The sequence below is a fragment of the Stigmatopora nigra genome, chromosome 17 (genome assembly GCF_051989575.1).
Source record: "Stigmatopora nigra isolate UIUO_SnigA chromosome 17, RoL_Snig_1.1, whole genome shotgun sequence".
NCBI lineage: Eukaryota > Metazoa > Chordata > Actinopteri > Syngnathiformes > Syngnathidae > Stigmatopora > Stigmatopora nigra.
This window is the reverse complement of record NC_135524.1, coordinates 3,475,421-3,492,773: the sequence shown is the minus strand read 5'-3', so window position 1 is coordinate 3,492,773 and position 17,353 is coordinate 3,475,421. Positions and strand designations below refer to the sequence as shown.

At 37.8% G+C, this 17,353-nt stretch overlaps 3 protein-coding genes across 5 annotated transcripts; 2 read left to right on the top strand and 1 right to left on the bottom strand.

Moving 5' to 3' along the window:
* The first annotated feature begins 732 nt into the window (after positions 1-732).
* lrsam1 (leucine rich repeat and sterile alpha motif containing 1) lies at positions 733-7,273 on the top strand. Of its 2 annotated transcripts, XM_077738025.1 has the most exons (26): positions 745-863; positions 1,190-1,292; positions 1,661-1,860; positions 2,031-2,087; positions 2,221-2,265; positions 2,353-2,430; positions 2,564-2,632; positions 2,701-2,785; positions 2,855-2,976; positions 3,074-3,164; positions 3,279-3,382; positions 3,479-3,508; positions 3,724-3,846; positions 3,932-4,071; positions 4,150-4,194; positions 4,318-4,388; positions 4,474-4,573; positions 4,658-4,745; positions 4,819-4,893; positions 5,274-5,354; positions 5,645-5,740; positions 5,808-5,906; positions 5,984-6,115; positions 6,372-6,438; positions 6,583-6,776; positions 6,868-7,273. In XM_077738025.1, the coding sequence occupies exons 3-26, from the start codon at positions 1,789-1,791 to the stop codon at positions 6,988-6,990; spliced, it is 2,187 nt and encodes a 728-aa protein (XP_077594151.1). In that variant the 5' UTR covers positions 745-863; positions 1,190-1,292; positions 1,661-1,788; the 3' UTR covers positions 6,991-7,273. The 2 variants fall into 2 exon arrangements, with proteins under 2 accessions (XP_077594150.1, XP_077594151.1); XM_077738024.1 differs by lacking the exon at positions 1,190-1,292 and having other exon boundaries at positions 733-863.
* A 626-nt stretch (positions 7,274-7,899) lies between these two features.
* ndor1 (NADPH dependent diflavin oxidoreductase 1) lies at positions 7,900-12,646 on the top strand. Of its 2 annotated transcripts, XR_013329352.1 has the most exons (16): positions 7,900-8,014; positions 8,499-8,638; positions 8,743-8,820; positions 9,150-9,247; positions 9,325-9,423; positions 9,524-9,625; positions 9,713-9,919; positions 9,997-10,124; positions 10,277-10,488; positions 10,567-10,674; positions 10,787-10,901; positions 11,110-11,256; positions 11,347-11,465; positions 11,610-11,704; positions 11,780-11,986; positions 12,525-12,646. XR_013329352.1 is itself a non-coding variant. In XM_077736906.1 (15 exons), exons 2-15 carry the CDS (start codon positions 8,504-8,506, stop codon positions 11,922-11,924), a joined length of 1,788 nt encoding a protein of 595 aa, XP_077593032.1. In that variant the 5' UTR covers positions 7,900-8,014; positions 8,499-8,503; the 3' UTR covers positions 11,925-12,473. The 2 variants fall into 2 exon arrangements, 1 of the variants encoding a protein (XP_077593032.1); XM_077736906.1 differs by lacking the exon at positions 12,525-12,646 and having other exon boundaries at positions 11,780-12,473.
* Positions 12,395-14,601, bottom strand: ntmt1 (N-terminal Xaa-Pro-Lys N-methyltransferase 1). Its single transcript, XM_077736909.1, has 4 exons — positions 14,442-14,601; positions 13,677-13,833; positions 13,242-13,494; positions 12,395-13,176 (listed from the first exon to the last, which is right to left on the bottom strand). Exons 2-4 carry the CDS (start codon positions 13,830-13,832, stop codon positions 12,920-12,922), a joined length of 666 nt encoding a protein of 221 aa, XP_077593035.1. The 5' UTR covers position 13,833; positions 14,442-14,601; the 3' UTR covers positions 12,395-12,919.
* Between the last annotated feature and the right edge of the window lie 2,752 nt (positions 14,602-17,353).

Here is a 17,353-nt window from a genome sequence, read left to right as displayed (position 1 = left end):
CGCTCTTTTTCACAGTCCATGATTGGACACGGAGATCAATAACGGTGTAACATTGTCAGCCGGAATGAAATAACTTCATTTCTTAACAGCCAAGCAAACATTATTGAAAATTTGTTCTGTTTATGGCTAACTTGAAACCACAAGTTTCTGGCCTTTAAATTAAATGATGTAGTTAACTCAGCTTTGGCTGCCAATGACAATTACGTTGAGAAATATGATGTTGTTTTGAATACTAGAATGATCACGCATACATCATTCATTGGTTATAGAGTGAGAAATATGATGTTGTTTTGAATACTAGAATGATCACGCATACATCATTCATTGGTTATAGAGTTAAAAAATACCCAATTTGGTTTAGGGAAGTGGAGGGTGACCTCTTGTGGACAAAATTGACAGCGGACTACAGACTGATTTCTTCAGTTATGGAGCGTAAGATTCAGAAAATACTGCTAAAAAACGGAACTAAAATTGAATATACTATATAACCATCCTGAAATTTCCAGTATACTTTCGCATGCAGTGAGCTAGTACTACTTTTAGTAATATTTGGGAACTGTTCCCCAAGATAGCAAACATATACAATATGAAGAAAGCCATTTCAAACCTTCAAATCCTAAAATACAGGGTACCACACGCACCTTTGTCGGAGGTGCGTCTGTTGTTCACTATTCCGACCAGCAGGTAGCAGTAATGTGCACTACTGAATTGAGACCTTCGTAAATTCTAAAAGAAGTAGAAGGCCCCTATGTTTTGACAGACTCGTCCATCATTCGGAAAAGACCAGAGAGGGATATACATAGGCACTCGTAAGATCGGTGTTTTTAACTGGAATCATGTATTTATTTGATTTGGGGAAGTAGGTGAGTCTTCTTTTGTTTCCAAAAAACGGTGGTTAAAACAGATTTTGCGTCGTTACATTGACTGGCGGAGATTCTGTCCAAAACTAAATGTTCTATTTTTAAAATACAATACACAAATCCCTAAAAGACTATGTACTTCATCAATCTATGCAGACAACAATCTACATTTCCTCTTTGTTTGTTGATCGTAATACTTAGATGTTATCTGTACAATGATAAGGTAAAGCTGTCATTATGGCTATTTCTGATCTTAAGCAATCAAGCAAAATGAGAGAAAACATTCTTTTTGAATCTGCATAGTTTGTTTTTCAATTATTTACACTCAGAAACAACGGGAATTCGCGTCACAATTGGGAAATGACCCGCCCACATCACCGATGGAAACGCTCTGACCTTATAAATACATTAAAGCAGTGTGCATCGGATAAGGTATGGCCGATCGAAATGATTTAAACCTATTTCAATTCATGCGATTTATCCGAATTGTCCAAATATATTAGAATAACATTCCAACATAGCGAACGCATGATGCTGTTAATTCTGCGTCTGCATATGTTCTTGGGTCGTCTACTGTGTACACATCGGACACACCCTTCCATTATCTAATTAATTCAGCAGCAACATTATGTAAGGAAAAGCTAAAATGTAACGTTGTCATTATTTATTTTAAGGCAAACAAAAGACCATCCATGTAGAAATGGATGCGTGATGATCAATATAACTGATGTATTATTGTTATTATTCAATAGCACAATCTGTTTTTTTTTAAAGTAATGTCCATTGTTTTTACCTTTTAGCGTTCAGCAAGTGCGCCTTGAGTGGTTTCCAACTGGTGTGCCAGTCTTTCAAGTGGCTCTTGTTGAAGTGGAGTGACTAAAGTGAAACCCAGTAGGCCTGACTGACAGCCGGACTGACAGGATATAAGATGCCTCTGTTCTTCAGAAAGAAGAAACCCAGCGATGATTCGCAGAAGAGACTTGAATATCAGCTGTGTCGGGTAAAACAAGTGCTCATTACAGCAAATTACACTCTCTCAAAACAATTCATCATTGAGAATAGTCTTGTCATTCATTTAGCTTCATGTTAGTGTGATTTGTTTACACATTAGTTGTTACATAGAAAAAACGTGTTGAAATCTATGAAAAGTAACTAACTACTATTCTACAGTCTAAGGAAGCAGGTGCTGATGACATTCTGGACATCTCATCTTGCGAGCTGTCAGAGGTTAGAATTTGAACACTTATAACTGATAACAGTTATATCTGATACTATATATACACATACAATACTGCTCAATTTCTGTTGACTGGTATTAATCAAAGGAGAACATTGAATATTCAATTTTACCCTTATACAGGTTCCACCGGGGGCTTTTTCACTTTGCAAAGTTCTCCAGAAGAAGGTAAGATAATACAGAGCTAATGGTATACACTCCATTCAACTAATGGTTAGAGCAGGCAAGACATTTTTTTGTGTTGTGCTTCTACAGGTATTTCTTGTGCACAACAATGAGCTCAAGTCACTGCTTCCCAAAGGAATTGACATCACTTTTCTAGGCACTCTAAAGGTAAAGTCACACAAATATAAAAGTTATCTTTTAACTAAAAAAATACCACACAAAATAACTGCAACTGACCAACACAGTAACGCATTTAGCTGAAAATTAACCAATGGAATGTTGTTTATTTTATCCACTATAGGTCTTGGATTTACATGATAACAAACTCAATTCACTTCCTGATGACATAGGGAAGCTGTCATCTTTGCAGGTAAAGTTTAACTGAACTCTTGAAATGTGATATTACTTAGGTATTAAATTCGTGTCACTCCTTTTCAGATTTTGAACGTGGAGAAGAATCGTTTAAAAGTCATCCCAGAATCAATTGGAGATCTACGGCTGCTACAGACACTCAATTTGAAAGGTCAGATTCTTACTATACTGTCTGCCAGTGTCACTTTATATTTACCGAGAAATTTCCTCATTTTTTTAGGCAACTGTCTCAGTGAATTACCTTCAACAATTAGCTCTCTGTCCAGTTTACGTACCCTGGACATGAGCGACAACCTCATAATTCAGATCCCCAAAAATTTTGCTTACATCCGTACACTAGAGGTATGTTTTCGGCAATAAAATTCATTTCACACAATAGCAAATCACTCAACATGTTCTTACAGCAAATATGTATGTGTGTGAACATGCACTTTGACAGAACTTAATACTAGATGCAGCCACAATGACTTATCCTCCCGCGTCTGTGTGCATGGGAGGGACGGCAGGCATCCAGCACTTCTTATGTTCTGGTGAGGTTGTACTTTCAATTTTGTGATGTATGCATGGGTGTATTTTTCTTTTACTACTTGGCACTAAGATAACAAAGGGAGTACATAATGCAATAACAGTTTTTTGACCTGCAGAGTTGGGAGAGGAGTATTGTCCTCCATCCCAGTACCTTCTACCTGTGCTAGAAAGTGACAGTGGTCAACAAGACTGTGTGGATGCTCTAGAAGATGCATGGCAGGTATATCACAATACATAGTGTAGTACTCTTTAGTACACTCTAATGAAACAATTTAGATGTTTGATGTTGACCTTGGTCCCTCATTTTTTGTTGCAGAATAAATTCAGTGAATATGAGAAGAGGAAGGTATATCTTTTTACACATATTTTTCTTTTTAAGATTTCATGTTCATTGAAGTACAACTGAATAGACTGTTTTATAGTATTGTTTTGGCCCGATTATAAGACGACCCTGCTTTTACTAGACTCAATTTTGAAAACAAAGCACAACAAAAGCTCAGCCAGGAATTAGTAGGCGTAATGATGTATTAGCAAAAAACTTTTTGTCATCCTTTTTTTCAGATTAAAAAACAGCAGGAAAAACTGGACTTCGAGCGACACCGAGAGGAGAAACTAAATGAGCACACTCAGCTCCTACTCATGAAGACCTCTCATAAAGTAGATATCCTCAACTCAGTTCGCCTGGTATGTTATTTTACGGAGGGCAATGTGTCTTATTTTTCCCTCACTTGGATTCTCTAAATACCTCTTCTTTGCACTTATGTTAAAGGAGCAAGAACGCCTTGAGCTAGGTGTCACCATACAGCAACGTGCCCAGGAGTCTGAGAGATCACTTTTGTTGGACAAAGTGAGGCAAGCTGAAGACAACATCAGCAGTCGCATCACTAACATGCTCTTAGATAACAACAGGTAGTACACGAAGGCTTTGTAAATGTGTATCACAGAAGTATTACATAAACTATACGTATTATGTTTCCATCTCTGCAGACAGAAAAAAAGTGCTGAGTTTCTCCAAGCCATGGAAGAAGATAGGTGAGTTGAGGATGGGGGATTCGCAACTTATACTTTCTATACTTTATTCATATTTTACTCCATATCGTTGGCTCTTTGAATAAAACCAAGGGATATATTTCAACTATTTTCTTTTTCTGACAGGATCCGTATGGAGCATTTAACTGCCATTACACAAGAAGAAGCGGATTCTCTGAGGAAGAGAGAAGTAGCGGGTATGTCTCTATATATGAATTCTCTTTTTGGCAATATTGCAATTTAGTTGTTCTTATTTTTATTTGCTGTTAAATTCATTTGTAGCGGCTATGCAGAAGATGCTTTCTGATAGCTGTGCTGTGAGCCTCCTCCAAGAAGCCAGCGACTATCGGAGAAAGAGTTTGGTGTCTGAGGCCTCCAGAAGGTTTAAAATTCACACAAATGTTTCTTCTAATTGACCACACGTCTTACAATGGTTATATGGTCATTTTTGGATATTTTACAACAGTATGGAGAATTTGGAGAGGAAGTTTGATAAGATGCTCTCCATCCAAGTTTTGGACAAATCAAAAGCCATTGCTCAAATTTTACAGGAGGTATGTATCAGATTGAATTTATTTGAGAATGAAAATAACATGTATAACCACTCTTTTTATTTGAACTCTTTAGGAGGAAATGCAAAAAGCCGCATTTCAAGCCCTGCAGTTACAGAAAGATTCGGTCCATGGTTACATCCGCAACCAGGTTTGTATTTAGAGATGCTTATGGGTGGACTTTTTAGCTCGCAAAGAAGGATGTGGCCACAGCCTTTAATGGCCATGTAATAAGATACTCAAATGACCAAATTAACTACAAAATATACGCACTTTTTCTGTAATCGTATTCCGCCATTGGCTGGATAGGCTGCCAACATTTTAGTGTGCTCCTTGGTCAAGAATATGCAAATTGACCCACCTCCCAACCCGGACAGTACCTAAAGTAGACTAGTATATGATATTGAAGATATATACTAACCCTGTATGAATCATTTCATAAAGTCATCATGGTTGTTCATTTTTACATTTGCCATCTGCAGCATGCTGCTTCTCCCTGCTCGCTTCACATTGCTTTTTCCACTCTTCCAGATCAAGCTTATTGAGGCTGAATTAATGCAGCTGACCAAACTGGAAGTTAAAAGACGCAATTTGGACGTCGAGAACCTTCAGGTAGGTGTCACCGCTCTTTTTCATTTGCCTACACTCATTGACTTTTTCCCCCCTACTGCATTATTTTGTTATAATTTGCTTCTTTTTTTTAAATCTCATATCACTAATTAATATAAAAGGTTAAATGTGCAACATTGAATTTTCCTTGATGAGGGTTAGGATTAGGTTGAAAAAAAATGCTAAAAACACTGAAAGATTTAATCACAATTTTTGTGACATTTGTAATAGGAAAATCACATTTTCATCCTTATCCTTTTTGGTTTTTGTGTTTTTTGCGTGCGCTCAAGCAGGAATTGCTCGTGGCCCAGCGCACGGCCCTCAGTGATTTGTTACAGCAACTGCTGAAACAGAAGCACCAGCGAGAACAAGAACTGCAGCAAGTTCTGGTGAGAACATTCATCTTAAATCGTTTTCATTTCATAACCAGGCTAAAAATCACTTTGGTATTTCTAGGCTGAGATGGAACTGAAGTCAGAGTCCACCCAGCAGAATTACTGGATGATCCAGTACCAGAGACTGCTGGATGCCAAGCCGTTGTCATTGCGTATGCAGGTACTGTGTTACTGTGAATACACCTGACTCACTGAAGCGTCTGAAAAATTAACTTTATTAATGTGGGTCCATCACAGGAAGCCGGTGTGGAAAAAGAGTTAGTTAATCTGCTGTGCAAACTGTCAGCTCAGCATTACTTGCCCATCATGGCTCACCATCGTGTGAATACCGAGGCTCTTTGCCACATGAATGCTTCGGATCTAAAGAAGGTCCGTATACAATACTATTAGGAAATGTGTTTGTATTTCTCTTTAATATGTGGGTTAATTTACACCATACTTTCAACATACGTGTGCTCCAGAAGTATTTTTTTCAGTCTATGATGCAAGTATTTTGTTCCATTTATTACTAATGCTGTCAATTTGGAGCGTTTGTGTTATTTATTTTATGTTGGTGGGGAATTTGGAAACTAGTATGGGGTCTTGGCTCATAATTTTCTACATGTTTTTTTCTTCTTTTTTGCAGCTTGGCATTACCGAAGTTGGCATCCAAACAGCTCTCCTGAATTGGGCTCAAGAACGCAAGCCTGAAGGTAACGCTTGCACACATGATAATGTCTGATAAATTCTACATTTTTGTAATTGTAATTTTAATGGAAAACTGTACTTATTGTTGAGTTTGAATATTAGTTTTGGAATGTACATAACATTTCATTGAACCTATTCTCCTTTTTTAGGTGCTTGTAAAGGGCTGGAGCAGACTAGAGACATTCCAGCTCCAGAGCCACCCAGTTACTTCTTTCCCGCAATTTCCGGCATCTCGACCCCAAGTCCGCCACTTAGTACTCCCGGTACCCCCATTACGCCCTCGGCACCGAGCCCGGTTGAGGGAATCGGAAGCTCCGAGTGTGTGGTCTGCATGGAGACAGTGGTAAACAAAAAAAAAAACAAGTTTTATGGTCTCAACAATTCTTTTACACGTGTTGTCTAATAATTTTTTTTTTTTATCTTCTTCTCTCCAGGCTCAAGTCATCTTCCTACCATGTGGCCATGTTTGCTGTTGTCAGGTTTGTAGTGATGCCCTAATTAAGTGCCCACTATGCCAAGGTGCCCTATCACAGCGTGTACGGCTTTACATGAGCTAAAAGCAACTCTGGCTTTGGAACTTTTTAAGAAAATGTGCATGTTGACAATGCTGCTGTGAGCTCATGTATAGCAATGCTTTGAGTAGAAATGAAATGAAATGCTGAGCCCCTTTACTTTAAAAAGAAAAAACTTCATCATGCAAATAGTGTGCAGTATTTTTAGCTTGTTGTTTGTATAATTTGTGTAGTTGCTCATAAATGATTTCTTTTTATGTTTGTACACATCAACAGATACTAGATGTGCCTTTTTCTGAAAATATATTATTAGTTGTTTAACAATACATATAACCTCTTAACAACCTTATTGATATGAACTTAATGGACAGAAGCCATTATTGATGACCTCTTGCACATACAACTATAAATATATAAGCAAAAAAATATTAAAATGAGAAGCTTTTCTCATTTAAAAAAAACTAACTAACCACAATATTTGGCACTTTGATTCTGATATTTTGTGGTCTAAGTGTGTGCATTTATGTACATGAACTAACCAAAGCCTTTTGCAGCCATAACTAACTGTTATATTCTCTCAAGTGCTCTTAAATATGGTACACATAAAATTCAATGTTAAAATATAATGCAATGTTAAACATATGTCACTTTCTTGTCATCATTGTATATATTGATGTCAATGTTGTCTTGTAACAAAATTATGCATATGGACATAGTATCAGAGTATTATCACAATTAAAAAAGTAAGATGGCTCAACTACACAATTTGGTATGGGTGATGATTTTCAACTGGGTGGAATATTCATGAATAAATATTGCTTAAGCAATTAAAAATTATGAATTCATGAAATAGTGCAGCACACTTTAGAGTTTCCAAAATTCCGATCCATTTTCTGACCTTGAACGCTACTTCAATTCACAGACCAACCACAGTGCGACTTGTGTGACGTAGTGTGTGACGGTCCGGTATCGTTAGTACACACCGGTTTGTCATGACTAGATTCGACTTTGACCAGTAATTTCTTTGGATCTGCAGCAATTCTTGCTTTTTTTGACGCTGAAACGAACAGTAAGTGTATTTTACATTCTTAATAAAAGATCTAGTAGTTGAGAAGTAAAGATCTGTAAAGTGTAATTCACATATCCTCCCTAGCTTTCTACTTGATGTATCACCAGTGTTGTTACATCCCATGTGACAATCAAACAATTTTGGTCATCTGAACGGAGTTTTGCAGATCCTTTTGCCTTACTACGCACGTTTTGCAAATTACAAAACCAAACAGAATTGTTGGTTTTTACATAAGGCCCGATCTAATGCAAACAACTATATACCGATCATAAAACCATATACAGTACATAACATTGTCATATGAATTGCAAGGACACGTGCAGCCAAGGCAGTGACATGTTGCCATCAGCATTTTTTAATACAATTTTATTTCTGATTTTGTGATTGAGATTGCAATATGTTGAAATTGACAAAAATCTGTTTAGTGAGGATGTGATGGATCCATTTAATTCCAGTATTATTAATGATATTCTTACTCCATCAGTTCCTATGGCTGGTCCTGCTCTATTCATCCTCTATGGGAGTCAGACCGGGACGGCCCAGGACACGGCTCAAAGGATTGCCAGGCAGGCACTGAGAAGACGTCTCCAAGTCCATGTGTCCAGTCTGGATGACTACAATGTTGTAAGTTTTGATTTATTCAATCAGTTTATTCATCATCACAAAGTGGGACAAAAGTACATTTGAATCAGTTATGGATGTACTATATTGTTCTTCCTCCTAAACAGGCTAACTTGATCTCAGCATCACTTGTAGTGTTTGTCTGCTCAACCACAGGCCAAGGAGACCCTCCCGATAACATGAAGGTAATGCAATTAAAAAGTTTTTTTTTTTTTTTACAATAAGTTTTACTGGAAAACACAAAATTTCTGTATATTTTTGGGGCAATAGTCAAAATAATGTATACATTTTACAGGTTTTTAACACAAGGCAATATATTAGATTATTTTGAATTGAGTCTTTTTATATTATTTTTTAAATCCCATTTTCCTGTAAAATGCACATTAGGATCATGCTGAAAATGGATCCAAAACTCTATTATACATATATGTTTGTGTTTGCAAAAGTATGGAAATCAATTAAAAAAATACAATTTAAAGTAAACAGTGGTTCTTATACATGCACTCCTCCAAAGGTCTTCTGGAGATTCCTCTTCAGAAAAAGTTTACCACTCGGATCTCTGTGTCAACTAGACTGTGCCATACTCGGCCTGGGTGACTCCTCCTATCCCAAGTAAGTGATTTTTAATATTATCTTCATGTGCTCATAGATCAGCACTTTTACTGAGAATGTCCTGCCTTTGTGTTTAGGTTCAATTTTGTGGCCAAGAAGCTCCACAAGCGTCTTGCACAGTTGGGTGCCACAATGCTACTGCCTGTTGGACTAGCTGATGATCAGCATCAGTTGGGGTAAATTCAATTACAAAAAAAACGTTTTAACATACATTATGGTGGTCTACATTCAGATAATGTATGGAAATAGCTCAATGTTTCTCCATGTCACTCACAGGCCCGATGCAGTTATTGATGTGTGGTTAAAGTCATTTTGGGGAAAGGTCTTTGCTTTGTACCCACGTTTTGCAGATCTAATCCCACTGAAAGACAATGAGCCGTGAGTAGCCTCTTGTTCCAATATCGTTAATTTAATCTGTCTTTTTCATATTTTTCAATATTAGAAAGAGGTCTTCTTTCTCACCAGGCTTCCTCCGACATACACTTTTAATTTCCTGGATGATGTCATGGAGAAGACTGACAATGACTGTCAAGTAATTACTACTCAACAAACTGGCCTCTCTGAGACCAATCCTTTTCATGCTAAAGTGCTTTCGAATGAGAGGGTTACTGACCCGATGCATTTTCAAGACGTGAGACACATTGACTTTGACATCGGGGGATCCAATATCGAGTGAGTCTGACTTTATTTCCTTGTTTTGCTCTTTTTACAATGCTCATTTATACTTTTTTGACGGATGCTTTGTGTAGGTTCACTGCAGGTGACGTTGTTATGATGCGCCCTTGCAACGCTGCAGAAGATGTTCAGGAATTCTGTAATCTGTTGGGATTAAATCCAGAAACCAGATTTATTCTTACCGCAACAGATGGCTCTCCAGGTATGTTTGCATGTAAAATATTTGTGCATTTTAGTCAAATATTCAACATTTGGCTCGCCAACCAATGTCATTGTATTTAAAAAACGCCATAACAAGTGCATATTGTCATATTTACTCTAGAGAATGACCAAATAAAATTGCTTCCTTCTTAGCTCCCGCCAGGCTTCGGCACCCCTGTACGTTGCATTACCTGGTGGAGCGCTACCTTGACATTGCTGCGGTGCCTCGTCGCTCTTTCTTTGAACTGATGGCCACCTTCTCCGCCAATGAGTTGGAGTTGGATAAACTAAAGGAGTTCAGCTCTGCAGCTGGTCAAGAGGATCTGTATGCCTACTGCAATAGGCCTCGCCGCACCGCATTGGAGGTAATGGCTTAATCTATTCTCTTTTAAATAGATGGGCCTATATAGGCCCCACTCTCTGAATTTGCCTTTTTTCTGCAGGTCTTGAAAGACTTTCCCCACACAACAGCCCAACTCAAAGTGGACTACCTGCTGGATCTTTTTCCTGAGATACAGCCTCGCTCATTTTCCATTGCCTCTTCTCTCCGGGTACGCCAACATTTTTACTGGTTTTTAAACATCCAATCAATTATTTCAGTTTTTTTCCCCCAAACTCTGCATTTCTATAATTGCATTAATTTTTTTTACATCTTTCACACAGGCTCACCCGCATAGGCTCCAAATCATTGTAGCTGTGGTAAAATACAAAACTAAGATCTATAAACCACGAAGAGGATTATGTTCCACGTGGTTGGCTAACCTTGACCCGACAAAAGGTAATTTTCCTTTAAAAATTAAAATAAATACATAAAACTAAATTTTTGCTTATTATGTTTGCATACTGAATACAAAATTTTAAAATACATAACCAATTATATATTATTAAGGTTTTATTTAAAATGACAATTAACAATTACTAAAGTTGCCTGACTTGTCCTGATTTATCCTTTATCCCTACTGCTTATCTTCACCAACATCTTGCAGGAGATGCTTTTGTCCCCCTTTGGGTAAAAAAGGGTACTCTCAAATTCCCCGCGGAAACGGACACTCCTGTGATCATGGTTGGGCCTGGAACGGGTGTGGCACCCTTTAGGTCAGCTTTACAAGAGAGGATTGCTGAAGGCAAAAATGGTAAGTACTCCATCTTCATTGAGTACTTCTCAATGACATTGAAATGGGACTTTTTAAAGCCATTTTTCTTTATCCTCTCTCACTATACAGCCAATGTCCTGTTTTTCGGCTGTCGATCAGAGTCTAAAGACTTCTACTTCAGGTCGGAGTGGAATGACATGACCAAAGCCATGCAGTTGAGCCTTTTTACAGCCTTCTCTAGGGACCAGGTTAGACCATTACACTTTACTTAAGCTTTTTGTGTATTTTTTACTTCTTTAGCCTCCTTTTAGTGAGCACTTTTATTATTGTAGCAGTTTTTAAATCCACTTTTACAAGAGGTTTTTAATGTGATACATTTGTTGTCACTCCAGGAAGAAAAAATTTACGTGCAGCAGCGTGTGAGAGAAAATGCGTTGCTCATTTGGAACCTGATTGCAAATAAAGGGGCCTACTTCTACATTGCTGGGTGAGTACTTACTCGATTTTGTTTTGGTCACATGAGTACTGTTTGTGAAGACTTAACAATGTTCCATTTATACAGGAATGCTAAAGACATGCCAAATGGTGTGTGCGACGCCTTAAAAGTGGTGTTCCAAAAGAATGGTGGTCTTTCTGCTGAGGATGCTGAGAAGATGCTAGCAAGTATGGAGAAGTCTGGAAAGTTCCAGAGTGAGACCTGGTCTTGATGAGTTGGATTCAGACTAGTGTTCTATTCCACAGTAACAGCCACTGAGCATCTATACTATGGGTATGCATTAAATTAAAAATAGCTGGAAAATATTTTAAACCTCGTGCCAAAATCCAAATACAAAAACTAAGGTTTTTTTTCATGCATATTGGAATTTTTGTGTTGTAACACATGCCTCCTATTACTGTTTGATATGGAGCAGCAAGTAGCGGAAAGGTCAAATTTACTCAGCAAATAATACAGAAGTTAACAGTAGTAAAAGTGCATTTTAAACATTAGCCCTCATTGTTTATTTTGTGGAGCTGGAGAAGAGTTAATGTATATATGTCCTTGCTTTATTTGAATGGGATGCCTTGGTTGCAATGGTAGGTATTGAAAACAGTTTGGAATTCTTGGAACAAGCCCTTGAGGTTATACAATTCCTTGTTTTTCAAATTTGTTTTATATAATGAGCGGCAAACACAAATGTACTTGGAAAGACTGCTTTTATTATTCACCTTTGCATCATCTGTTGAAAAATGACTAATTAAAGCATTACCTCCAAACAGAACAACCTGCATTTTTAACAGTGATTTATAAAAGTGTTCCCACCTTTCAGATATACAAGGCAGACATGTTATTGGTCAGCGACTGCAAACGTTTTTGCTTCTAAGAAGCAACAAGGCGATCTTATTCGTGATCGAAAGGAAAGGGAAAGTCGACCGACCGCCACTGCCTGCCTGATCAGGCCCAGATGAGAACAACTGAGCCAAACCAAGTAGGTAGAGAGACAAAGAAGAAGGTTTTAAATGTATATATATCTATAGATCTGATTGTTTATCAATTGTGTTGACCATTAAATATAACCAGCAGCATATTTCAGTCACAAGAGATGAAAGCAGCACTCTACAATGAACTTCGAAACATACTGAACAACAAACTTAGCTAGAAGCATCTTCTTAAATACTATTTGAGAAATGGCACTTTGCAAAATGTAGGATGGAGGAACACTTCTTATCGGAGTGCCAGACTGTGGACTTGGTAGATCTCCTTTGGGAAGTTAACTTGTTGCTCTTCGTAAACAATACTCAGGCCCGCTCTGCTCACTAGACTGCGGACTATTTTTAGATCTCGACACACGCTACTGTCCACCTCGTCCGGGACCACCCCTTCATATGAAACATTGTCTTTGATGATGATTAAGCCGTTGGGTCGCAAGCCTTTCTGGCAGCGGCGCAAAAAATCCACCAGGTGGTCATCTGTCAGGTGGCCTGGAGAGACGAATTGCCATGTAAACTCAAAAGAAAACAAATAGTAGTAGCAGTTGTAGACTTACCAATAACCCACTGGATCCAGATGACATCATAGCGTCCGCATTCCGGTACAAAGTCCTGCAGACCACTACAAAAATAGTTGCCCACTCTCTTGCTTTCTTCTCCTAGGTACGTCTTAGCCTTATCCAAGAATTCCTGTGTCACATCTACGAGGTCCACAGTCTTGAAAAGTGGAAGTAGAAGACGCTTGGAGATCCTGCCGATACCTGCACCGCAATCCAGAGCAATGCCTGCACTTGTCTTCCCTTCGCCATCCTGCAACATTGACAAAGAACACACAGGTTTTTATAATACTATTATTAATCCCTTTAACTACTGTGGTGATAATGATGCATTGATTTATGGGGGGTTAATAGAGATGTATTGTAATTATTTTCATTAGAAGGCAAATTATTGTACATTGTGCGCAAGTTCAAAACAATACAAAGGTGTTTTACTCCGAGGAATTTGCGAAGGAAAGCCTTGGAACCGTTTATGTCGATGCTAGAGATGCTTCCGTAGCCTCCCAGCATGCCGTCCACCGTAGGTGGAACATCCTTCCAATAGCCCTCGGCATTGGAGTAGAAGTTTGTCTCTCCTGATGTGTCACCCATCCTGATGGAAAGGCAATAAACACATAGTTTAAGTAGGTAATTCTGGTTAGAATAGTTAGATTACACTTTTTAGTTCTTATAATACAACTTTTAATAATATTGGATATTTGTCTGTACCAGAAAAAATAGGACATAAATACAACATATTCAGCAGAACTTTGCTGGATTTGTTTGTTTTGTCAATGTTCATGCAGGAACCAGCATAAAATATATTTTTAAACAGGTATCACTTCACTACTTTAATGCATTTCATAATGTATAGCCATCATGACAAATCCACAATTTTGAGTTACTTATTTAATCCAAATGATTGCAGATCTTGAGTTAAAATAACTCAAGATCTAAAATTCTCAGATACTTATTACAATTTTTCACAACATAAACAAGTATCTCGCGATATCTGAAACCTCCAAGCTTGTGTTTGGATATTGAATTTTACAATATTTCCACACACTGTAATAACGACATAACTACCAGTGGATGCACATGGATCCAACCGATCGTTTGGCCAAGTTAAATGCACAATCTTAAAGTACATTTACAAGCAACTGACTGATCTTCAAATGTTAAATACTACTCTGCAGTACTTTTTGTACCATCATAGATTACCTTGATTTCTGTCCACCCCTGGATCTAGTTTGCCTTCTCAAACCCACGTTCTCCAGTACCGGTGTCAGGACTTGACTTTTCTATTTGCAACCATCGCTGTAAACGCTGGACGTCATTTCCTTATTTGGTACAGAAAGGGTGACGAATCGAGCGCCACCTACTGGCTGTATTTAGCCACACCTCCAATTCGCCTTCATTGTGTCCTATATAATTGTCTTATAATTAAAAATGACATATTTGAGCTCATGCACAACGACTTCAGAGCACTGTCACTGCTATTTACATGATTAAAATCAACAGTGACCCATGCATTATTATTTTATATGCACCTATATCTTTGCTCAATGGAACTGGGGTGCAAGTGGGCAATGGTTGAGAAACTAATGTAGTAGCTTTTAACCGGCATGCATCAAATTGTTCTTGACACCACTGGAGGGCAGTAAAGAGCCACCTAATATCGCCCCTTGCTTCACATGCGCTCACTGACGTAATTGACTGGGTCTGCTTACAAAGTTAAAACATTTAGGACCATTTCTGGCTTTTAGTTCCAGAAATCTAAGAGTACAAACGTATAGGCGACACATCTTATGTAAAGCACTCCGTAGGCTGAGAAAATCAGTGACAACATCTTACTAATAAACTACTAACTAAACTTAAACTGACAATGACATTTAACACTATAATTCTGATCAAATAGTCTATTCTTTACATCCAGCACTTTTAGAATTACTCATGTTAATGCAGAAATCCCAAAGCAGAGATTTAAACCTACAACCTCATACATTTATGGCAGTGTGTTGTGTAACCTCTGACCTTTCTCCAAGCCTACTGAGTTTGTCATTCAAATGCCAATGAACCAAATACATCATTACAGTATTAATAGATTGTGCTGATACGACTTGTGCATATCTTGGGCATGATTCATTGACTGGAATAAGAAATCAACACCACATCCCAAAAACTCACATTTGTACAATTGTTTACAGTTTAGCTACAAACCCAAAGTCACCTATCTGTTACCAGTGAGGGGAGCTCCAGAGCAGTGTGATGATTGCAGTATATACTATTCCATTTTGAATTATAATTTGATATCACTGCGCTTCTCATTCACTAATTGATATTTTCAAATGAAAAAGATGGACCGCCTACTTCATTGTGTGCCACAGATAAGACTACAAATGCGTGTCCCTTGGGTGGAAAAGTTACAAAGCTGTAAGATTTATATTTAATGTTCAATAATTTTAATGTAATGGAATCAAAACCATTTTTATAATGTTGGATTTTAGCAGAGCATGAAGGGTGCTTAGATCTGTCAACTGTATTCTTTCCTATATTCATTTTCTGTGCTGCTTATCCTCCCAAGGGTTGCAGGGGGTGCTGGAGCCTATCCCAGTTGACGTTTGGTAGCCAGCCAATCACATGTTAATTATCCAGAGTACTTGAAACAAAATAGAGCTGGAGTTGAAATTTGAATGGAAAAAGTAATGAATAAATCCACATTTTCAGACCCAAATCTGAGTAAAATAAAGATTGTGCACCATAGAAAAATTATTTGGACCCACTAAAAATAGTTATCTAACTCTGATTGTGTCTCTAAATTATAATTTCTGCACCCCATTTCACCCAAGGGTGAATTTGTGATGTAAATGGCTGAAGAAATGAATGTAAAGAGAAAACTAGAAGACAATGAGACCAACATAGGTCCACTCCTATTCAAACTTTGCTGTTCAGTCTCAGGCTTATTGGAAAAACATCCACAGTGAGTCCAGCACTGAAATTAGATATTGATCCTTCTGTCTCATTCTCCACCCACATTCACTAGAGTTGAAACTCCGCCCTCATCACCCCCATTCCAGAGATTCCCACAATTTCATTTAGTCCCTTTTCTCTATTGGGACTCTTTTCCTTAATGTGCACTTGTTTCTACTACCCATTTGCTCGCAATGGGTTTCCAGTAAAGGCCCAGGAGTAAAATGCAACCTTGCAACTGATTCTTAATGACAAAAGTTGGGTAAAAGATCTGATCATAAACTATATCACTTTTTCCAAGTATGGATTCCAATGCCCCATTCACAATTGTTGTGTGATTGGATCTCAATTCTCTCAGGGACAGACTTTACAAAACTTTTTAAGAGTATTTTTTTGCAAAAGAGTTTATGTATGTATGCAACGGATTACACTTGTAAGAGAGAAAGATTTCTTCTTCAGAGGTTGGAACGAAAGCCTCGTTTATGGAATAGTTTTCCCACCCGTCCCTGCCCTGAACCAACACTTTGTTGTGATTTTTTTAATTAACCAGGTTTTTTTTTGCATAGATGTGAAACAATCTTGGTAAGCTTGACAAGAAGAAAATACCAACTAAGCTTTATCACCCCCTCATTTCTTTTTTTCTCTGTTCCAATCTCCCCCTGCTCACCTTCACTCATCACCTCATCTATTTCTCCCTCTCTGTTGCTAGGCAACAGACAGGAAGGGCATCTCTTGCAGGCACGAAAACCACAGGAAGAGCTTTCAATAAGACTTGCCTTCCAGATGTTCAGTGAAACATACTAGCTCTTTCTAAAGCTACACTGATCATTTTATTTGTTTCATCATCACTATAGTTTCATTAATTTTTGACTGTGTCGAAATATTGGATTGGATTCCTCAAGAGACCTCTTCCAATGGTTCCGCAAATGTGTTTTCTGAGTAATTTGGTGGCTACTGAAATTAATATAGTGATCTTATTGTGGTTTTGATTTGATATTGTTGTGATGGCTACTCTATATACAATATCACTTATTTGCTTTTCATTAGGGTTTACATTGAGTATTGTACAAAAATAAAATGTAGTACTTATCCATTGGGATTTTTTTCAAAGTTGCTGTCTATTGATAAATTCAACATTTGAACTGAAGTATTGGGCAAAGTGT